The sequence below is a fragment of the Rhipicephalus microplus genome, chromosome 4, assembly GCF_043290135.1.
Source record: "Rhipicephalus microplus isolate Deutch F79 chromosome 4, USDA_Rmic, whole genome shotgun sequence".
Classification (NCBI taxonomy): Eukaryota; Metazoa; Arthropoda; class Arachnida; order Ixodida; family Ixodidae; genus Rhipicephalus; species Rhipicephalus microplus.
Window position 1 is genome coordinate 145,167,586 of NC_134703.1, and position 9,245 is coordinate 145,176,830.

Sequence of the window (9,245 nt, forward strand, 5' to 3'; positions counted from 1 at the left end):
CTTATGCGTTTTGCAGCCGCCTCACGAGCTCTCATTGAATCGGGTTTCGCCTGTCCATAAGCGCGCTTTCTCGCCGCTTCCAGTTCTCTGACGTTTTGGAGATCATCTTCACGCCGCAGCCGTGCTGCTTCGGCATGGCGCTCTCGTAGAGTGTTGTTCTCGCGCCGTTGCCGTGACGCAGGGGCCTCCCACTCTCGCACGGCAGGGTCCTCACGTCGCTGCCATCTCACTCGGGCCCCCCGCTCTAGCACGGCAGCATCTTGGGGGCGGCGTCGCGCAGCTTCACGGCTCGTTTCAGCCTCACGGGCCTGCACATCGAGATTCTGTCTGCGAGTGCGCGCCGCCGTAGCCTTTCGTGCTCTACGCTCCACAGCCTTGTTTATCCGACGACTATACGAGCGCTCGCCAACAGCGAATGAATTGTAGTACAACGCTCTCCCTAACGTACGTCGTCGAATGACACGCGCCATATGTGAAATCATTCCTATGATAACATCTCGAATCTCTTATCATCAACTACAAGTGCCGCCATGTAGTTTTAAATTTTCAATCATACAAGAAATCTATGCAAGAAATTTTATTATTCATAAGTGGTAGCTGTCTAACTGGTGAACACTCCAAGTACCGCCATCTCCAATCTCGCATCTCCTGTGGCACATACTCGCTTTAGAACAGGTATGTGCCACCGGTGACTACATAAGCTTCGCCCATAAAATGCCACAGCAGAGCAAACATTGACACGCTGAATTATTAGTTAGTGATAGGGAGGTAGTCAGCGTGCTATGAGTAATTTATTGGTCAATATGAAGCAATCAATCTGTTTGGGTCCTTTGTCGTGGGTAGGACTTGTAGAAAAGTTCTTAATGTAACAGTTATTCTACCATAGTTCTACTGACTTGTTGTTTCTATAGTTACGCCTAAGACCATTTGACACTTAGTTTTTTATGTGTCACTTTAATTATCATTTTAACGTTTAGAATATAAAGGCACTGCATATGCCCAGATGAATAGCTGAAAAGCAGGGACAACACCAGAGAAAAGGAAGGTTTTCTCTGAAAATAAGCAACACGCTTTTTGTATGTCGTCCACAATACTTAAGTATTCTCTTAAAAACAATAATAAAATGCACAAATTCTAGATATCTCATCAGATGAAATTCGGGTCTGCATGGAGCGACCACTAGCAATAATATTAGACATGAAGTACTATTCATATTTAGTGTTTTTTAATAAAAAGTATTACACACAGAAAGTAGGACCAATCATGCATTTGAATTTGCTGTGTAGAAAGAAAAATTGCTTGCCTATTCAAACAACGTAGTTCAAGTATTAAAACTTTGTTATCTCAAATAGGCATTTTCGACATTTTTTTGTTTTATTAATTTACAGAAGAAAGAGGGTAGATGATGTGGGCACCACCAGACCATAAAACACTTTGAAGTAATCCTATTATTCTCGTATGTTCTCATATGACAAAAGACGTTCTTGTTTGACAATATTCAAAACTTTCAGAAAGTGTTCCGGTTCATTGAAAGCTGTCAGCTCCATATTACTGAAGAATATATCAAGAAGTAATGGAATTGACTAAAATGAAGTTGATGACAGCACAAAGAAGCCCATCTGTTGTAATATATTCGCCTGTGTAAATATTTTGCTATAATTTCAACTTTATTCAAGTATATCAAAAGCACTGATCTTGTGAAAGTGATAAGATAGTACACAATGCTATCGAGGTCTACGTGTCCAGCCCCAAGGTGCCACAAATACGCAAAAACTATAGAGCCAAACATAAACAACATCTCTTATTCTTTGTCCCTTGCGTTCGAAAGCAGATGCAGAATCCCGTTGATTGACTGTTAGTCGTGCTTTCCCGACGCCTTTCAAAGCTAAGATTGTACATTCTCAATGTGTACTTTTTTAGCACTTGTGTTGCAGAATTGTACGATGTGTGATATTTGAGACTGCGCCAATCATGCACTGTGTACTCATTTCAGGAATACCGTACGGCCACGAAAGGTTCCCCATTTACGACGACCCTTCAGATATGACGGCCCCTACGAGTTTATTAGGGAACCCGAGCTCTGTAAATCAGCCAGTTGAGGCAACGTAACCGTCCCACCTTGCCACTCAAAAGGCCATGCCTGTACGCTTTCATCTCGGTTGAATGTCGAGCATAGGCCTAGGTGTAACACCAGGTAAGAGTGGCAAGTGTTCTCATATTGTTACCGGGAGAACATTCGTGTACACAAAGTAGTAATAAAACACAAAGTAATAAAAATAATTACTATAGTTTTTGACATATTTATGAATTTTTTCAATATAAAAACACCATACTTAGTACTTACGTAATAATGCTGCACCTCAAATATGCGCAATATTTGCTTTTTGATTGAGAATGTAGACAGGTATGAACGCAGTCATCAAATCAAGACAGCTGGGCTTTGAGCCAGGACTTTCCCCGTGGTTGAATAATTGGATGGACCGACAAATAAACTCACCGAAATTTCAGCGTAGCAAGATGCAATGTAAAACTGAAAAAATGTGAATGTATTGCATACTGATTCGTGATGCAAAACTTATGCTCTGTACATAGTGTAAATAGTTTTTTCTTAACAGAAACATCCCAAGAATCAATGCTGTCTTTAAAAAATTCCGGCTACACTTCTGTGGCGAAGACATTGAAAAAGAGCTTCGATCGACACGGTGTACTCGTGAATGAGCACTTTGACCAGCCTCTCATGATGTCACCGGCAAGGGGTTCTAATGAAGTAGAAGAAGCTTCGGATGTTTCATGATACCGTGTGTTTTAGCATCAGTGCGCTCGAAGGCTTCGGTGTACCACGTGATCAGTACAATGTGGTCGGAAAACTTAGCTATATTGCACAGAAAGATTAAGAAGCAGGACAGTACACAGAATACCAACGCCTCAGCGTAGCACGCCCATGAATAAAGAACACACAATGCGACCAACATTTACCCTTTTCTGAAAATACCGGTCTAAGTGCGCAAGGAAGGGAAGTAAGAAGTGCCGGCGTCACAAACTTGTAATTCCACCATGCTGCCTATTGAAAAGGGCTCACAGAAAAGGCCTGCACAGGTCACCTCATCGGCATCCTGCTACGATGCAATTTACAAAGCAGTGTATTGGGCTCTGTATTACGTACGGTGAGGGAGCAAATCTTATGGCCTTGAAGAATGTGCGGTCAACATTGCCATCAAAGAGAAAGAAGCCAAGTTGCGCAATTCTCGCAGCTGCTGCAAGTGCGGAACGCGCAATCACGTCGTGAGATTTCACCGAGTTTCTCGCAAATTCAATCGCAATAATTGCGAATGCTGACGTCTGATGGTAATTTAGGAATAATCACGCGTTTTTCAATTGGCCGCTTCTCCCAGTGCCACCGAACACTAGGTGCATCTCATCCTATTTCACCGACAGTAACTACGGCCTATCGACGGCAGAGCAGCGAAGTCTGTACTGTATGAGACTAGTTTTGTTTGGGGGAGAGGGGACCATAAAAACTCCCGTTTTGTGTATTGCTAAACATCGGCAGCGAACGTTCTTTACTCGCACCACCGTTACAAAATGTTGCAGTGTAGAGCCCTCAATGGGCTCTGACGACTACTGTAAGGTTACAACCGGAAAGACTGATCGCTTCAACAAGAATCTCACAGCAGTAGAGACGTGCGAGAGATGAGCTCGCTGAACGAAGCTACAGCAACTTCTGCCTTCTTTATGTCAGAATATGTTTCTCGTCAAGAGTCTGACGAATCGGCTATATGACGTCTCGGCACGATTTGTATTGATACGTTGATGCGAAGGAAACACAATTAATACATCGATATTTTAGCACTGTCTTAGTCGACTTGGTTGCTATTGCCAAGATCATTTGAAAATTTAGGAGCCTGACATCCCGGTCGGTAGCGGTAACAGACATTTTGATGTGCATCGACTAAACCTGCGGCTGGGCTGCTGCAATAGGACAGTGAGGTATCTGCTTGCAGAATCTTGGAACCAATGCCACAAAACACAATAATTTGTGTCTGTGTAAGCGGTGTTCAAGGGACGATAAAAAGCGTGCAAGAGGAGCCTGCAAAGTAACCACTTAATTCATGCACATGTCTTAAACTGGTGGCCAGCCGTAGGAACATTTGGCGCTATGCTGCAGTTTAATAAAGAACCAAGATATCAGACTAAATGTATTGGCCATCTCGAAAGGGGAATAGAAATTCGGAAATGGTGAAAACTGATTAAGCATGAACAGAAAGAACTTGCCGGCAGCTCAAGACTCTTATGAGCAACAATGACTCCTTCGATCTGCTGATCGGTGAAGGTAACAATTCTGATGTTTCGGAAGCGAAGCTCTTTCGGACCTTACAATGTCCACCCGGCTTCAATCCATCCACGTGCAGTGCATAGTTGAAGCGCAGGTGCAATACATCTGTTCACAAAACCACTTACAGAGTGCACATATTGTTTCGAAATAGGCCATCTGTTCGTCCATTCATGCATCCATTCGTCCCTCCATCCATCCATCCGTACATCCGATCGTCCGTGTGCCCATCGGTTTATATGTCTGTCCTTTATACTAGTCGGTAAATTCAACGTGGACATTATGAACCTTAGGGCCTAGCTTGGTTTTATCAGAATCAGCATGCTTTGATTTTTTTCTTGTCGTGTACCAGTTACTGGACGCATAGCGTGGATATTTGGAGTTTGTTCAGCTTAGTTTCCAGGTTGAGAACGACGTTGTGAACGAGCAAGCAGATGAGTGAGCAGACGAAGGGGGGAAAAGTGCAACTTCTGTCTCCGGCAGTGAAGTGCAGTGCCCTGCGGGTAAGGCTAAAGCTGAAACGTCACAGCACGAAGAAACCAAGTCATAAAATCAGCGAGCTTATTTCCAGGAAGGAGCGAGAGAGCCAGGGCTCGAGACTCGTCAGCAATGCGATGATCTTGATGAGCCTATCAAGAAGAAGTGCAACCGTGTAGGCATCTGTTTCAGAATTCTGGTTGTCGCACAATTCGCGCTGAAGGAACAAAGACTGCTGGACATTGTCAAACTCTTCGAGGAAGACAGAACGCCAATACATTACGGTAAGGCGTGCGCAGGTTGACCCGATTGACGAGCACGCCATCGGTGCCACGTCATGACGGAAGCGGTGAAGTAAACGCGCACGGAATTTTCGCAAGATTTGCATGCTACTTCCAGCACCAGGTGACAAAACACATTCATATCCAGGTAACATTGGTGCATTCAGGTGAGATTCAATGGACAGAGTATGTTTCGCTCGTCTTGAACTATGTTCTTTCCCGAAGCTCTCTACATAGCTTGTACTTGTCAGAAGACACGAAATTACTGTCACGCTCGGCCCTTACACCCGGAAGATATTAAAAATAAAGAACTTGGGCAGGAACTTAGGTGAAGCGTGATAGTGAAGAACGAAGAGGTGATTCAAAGCTAGCCCTTGTGATGTAAAGACACGTTCCCAATCGTTGACCACGAGTGCCCATTGATTTCAGATCCTATTAGTGTCGCGTTGCGTCTTCAAGCCCATCGTTTCGCCATTCCTGACGACCAACTGCACCGACGCAATTACAACACCGAAGGCCGCCAGTGGCTATATACTACTCATACCGTGCCGCTTAGTAGGAACTTCCGCTTATATTAAGTGGGTTTAGGTTGTTTTTTTTTTCGCCGAGAATTTGGTAGAATTTTCCTGTAAATTGACCCATTTCTCGCGCTCATTTTCATTTTTCGAAGAAGTATAAGTGTTTCAGTGAACAACAGCATTCCCGAATAGCACGTTTGCCGTTCAATATATAATAACGTATCTGTCTATGACTTCGAGTAGTTGAGTGTTGTAAAAAATAGCTTGAAAAATTAACCAGTAAAATTATTCATGCACTGACAAATGGGTGTTCAACGACATAAAGGCTACTCTTGAGACATTGTTAAAAAAATAATATTACCAATCGTTGAGAGTTGCGCATATTTTTGCTGTGCAAAATAAAGTGGTTTCTTTCCGGTTTCGTGTTGTATAGCAGTAATACTTCTTTATTTCGAATAAAATATTATGAAGACATGGGAAATGTTTTAGGTTCTGCTTATTTCGGGATTTTTGAGAAATAATTGTTTGCTTATTAGCTCACAACTCTGTTCCGAATTTTACGTTCCGAAAACTGCGAGTTGTTCTACTCTGATACGTAATGCGCGTACTCCAAAGTGTTTAAAACTATGGGAGCGGTAGCCGGGAGTGTGCCGATTGTAGGAAGAATAAAACGATGATGGCTATGGGTGCTCTCGCGGCACGCCGCAGCCGCTGACAGTGGGCAGTTGCAGCCGAGGCTTAGACGAATTAACACGGATCCTGGTCTGGCCCTAAGTTGGGCGCCACGTGTAGGCTCAGGACTAAGGGTCGGCTGAAGCCCTCAGAAAGCAGACGGAGGCAACGTAAGAAAAATGACCTTTACTGACCGCAGGTCCAAGCTCGACTGCCAGGCGGCCGTTTTCCCGTTCACATGTGAGCTCGTGCGCTCAAGCACCAAAATTCATGGTGGTACCCACAAAACCTACTACTATATCTGATGATGATACTTCATGTCGAGGTAGCTATGTACCGCTACCTGCAGAAGTTCGTCCGCTGCTGCATCTATTTACAACGACGGAAACCTTCATCGCGTGCACCCGTCACCAGCAGGCCTTGCCTAAACCCTTTGCTAGGCTACTTGGGCATAGGTTTGTATGAACCATCTCCTCTGATATTGGCGGGTAACCACTGAGCCATCGTTGCTGTTGATCATCTCGCGTGATACGCTAAACCCACGTCCATCAAGCGTCTACAGCACGTGGTGTTGCCTCTTTCCCTGCTCCTGCGATTGCTAATGCATCATAATCCACCCCAAGAACTTCTCAGTGATGGAGGTCGTGTCTTCTTGTTGGAAGTAATCCTCTTAGGCTAATTTGTGACAGTGTGCTGCTCGAGCTTGTAGTCCGTGCTCTGCATTGCGGCATTGTCACCGAGTGCCGATCGCCGAATAAAATAAACACTCTTGCAGTCCATTTTTATCATGTTGCCATGTAGAAGAGGTCCTAACTCAGTATCTGAATCCGGGACTGCGTTCTATACATGGTGATGTAATCACCTAATTTGAGCGCAATAGAAAAATTTCTTATACATTCTGAAGGAAAATTACAATACCTATAACTCTATTTTGAAAAAGCGTTTTTCTGAACAATTAGAAAAGCTGCCAACGTTCTTTCAACCCTGAATAGTCATTCTAGGTTTAAGTAACGTACATGATAACCATCGCATTTAAACTGCATTCTTCACAAAATCGTTGTACATATGAAATACTATTCCAGTTGATCCCGCGATTTAGCTGTGTGATTCATGTATACTTGGCTATATCTTTTATGGAGTACATCATGTCTTGTGAGCGATATATTATTTGTGAGGAATTCACCCATGTGGGAATAAGGACTTGACTACTGCATCTCTTATAATTCATTCAGTACAATGGGTGGTATCGCATGAGGTATCTTTCTGCTATAAACGATTGTATGTGAGAAAGTGGTCATTTACTAATATTCAGCTATTCTAAGCATTAGTATTGTTTTAACAACAAATCTGCTCCACCATCTTATTCCGGTTTTTTTTAAATTTTGCAGTGTGGACATTTAAATCATGGCTGAACACGAAGCATGCCAAGATTCAACAGGGCTCGTCCTCCATCATCAATGGTGACAACTCGAAAGTGACCGAAGCATCAAAACCACTGAGTGAGACGTTGCCACATACGGATGCAAAGACGAAGCAGCAGAGTGAAAGAACTCCTGATTCAATTGTAATGTGATATTTTGTACCAGTTCCTGTCGTTGCTGAAAGCACTGTCATAGAAACTTATGTGACAACCCACCGAAGATGCAAGACGGCGATGTGTGTGCCAAGAAACGATTGATGCAATGAAGCAATAATTAGGAAAGTACCGAGTGGGTCAGAAGACAGGACATTGTAGGGAGGACGTTCAAGATGTGTGAGTGCGTGTGAGCGAAGAAGTGTAAATAATTTTGTGTGTGTCTATGTAAATGTGCACCCACCAACTCAAGTAGAACTTCTTTTCTTATATGTTAAAACTGTGATGTGCATAATGGCTGACAGTGTTAGTATCAGGGACGGTCGTCCCAGATACTAACACTGATACTAACACTAACTGCCACACCCCAGCATATCAACGAACTGAACGGTGTGTGGGTGTATATTTTTTTGTGTGTGATGATTCGCGAATTGTAAATTCGAGTGAAAAGCCCTAACATAACTCAGTGGTATATCAGGAAAACAAAGGCGGCGTGATCTATTTACCAGGACGCCAAGAATACGGTTTGGAGTTGTGCCTCAGTTACGAAGGCCTGATATAGAAGCCTCAGTTATTTTTCCCTGCTGTAACTTGAACATGCCAAAGTTCGCTATACTTTACCTTGACCCTTCTTTTCAGATCATTAAAAAGAGCTCTAAAGTACTGTTGTGGTGGAGAATAGTTGTTGGCTTTAGTGGTCGTTGGTAGGCAGCTTGTAACAGTGAAATATTTTAGGCATGCTCAGTGAGCCATGAAGCTCTTAAATTATTGTTCAATACTTAGAAGATCTTTAGTACTTGCAGGAAAAAATACTATGCAAGTACAAAGCGAAAAAAGTTATCAGAAATAAAACTGACTGTCGTATGAAACTGAAGCAATTGTGTGTGTGACTGTTGAGAATAAAAATATTCCCTACACGTTGCCTATAACCCTAGTGCAGGTAATGTTTCCATAAAAGAAGAAAATTGGTAATGAGAGAGATAAAAATAAGAAGCCTATATTGCGGGAATAGTTCGGCAGCGGATACAGCTAAACATTTTGGATACAGCTAAACAAGTATTTACCAAAAAATAAAGGTTGTTTGTTCTGTATAAAAACTGCAAAAAACACACCTAGTTAAATTATGCAAAATTCAGCTTTCACCTCGCCCAACCTGATGTGCATGTTTTTAGGCATAAGTACTTCAAAGGCAAAGTACAAAACTCGCATAGCTCCCAGTTTAGTATGTGCGTCTCGGCAATTGTTGTCACGCCTGCATTGTTGTGTACCCGCAAAGTATGCGGCTAAAGGCTGTTATGTATTGATGGGGCGCTTACTGAACAGTGGTAAATAAAATCTGCTTGAGTGTGGGTCAGACTTCTATGCTAGCAGTAATTGGTGAAGGAGGACCATGT

General features: G+C 43.1%; 1 protein-coding gene across 3 annotated transcripts in view; it reads left to right on the plus strand.

Annotated features, from left to right (window-relative positions):
• The window catches only part of LOC119172901 (protein sax-3), a 249,292-nt gene extending 240,567 nt beyond the window's left edge, over positions 1–8,725 (plus strand). For 2 of the 3 annotated variants that reach the window (XM_075893715.1, XM_075893716.1), the window contains one exon: positions 7,667–8,725. In XM_075893715.1, coding sequence (XP_075749830.1) covers positions 7,667–7,851 — 185 coding nt within the window. In that variant the 3' untranslated portion in view covers positions 7,852–8,725. Of the gene's footprint in view, positions 1–1,993; positions 2,195–7,666 lie in introns of all 3 variants that reach the window. The other variant, XR_012895001.1, reaches the window with a different exon arrangement.
• The last annotated feature ends 520 nt before the right edge of the window (positions 8,726–9,245 follow it).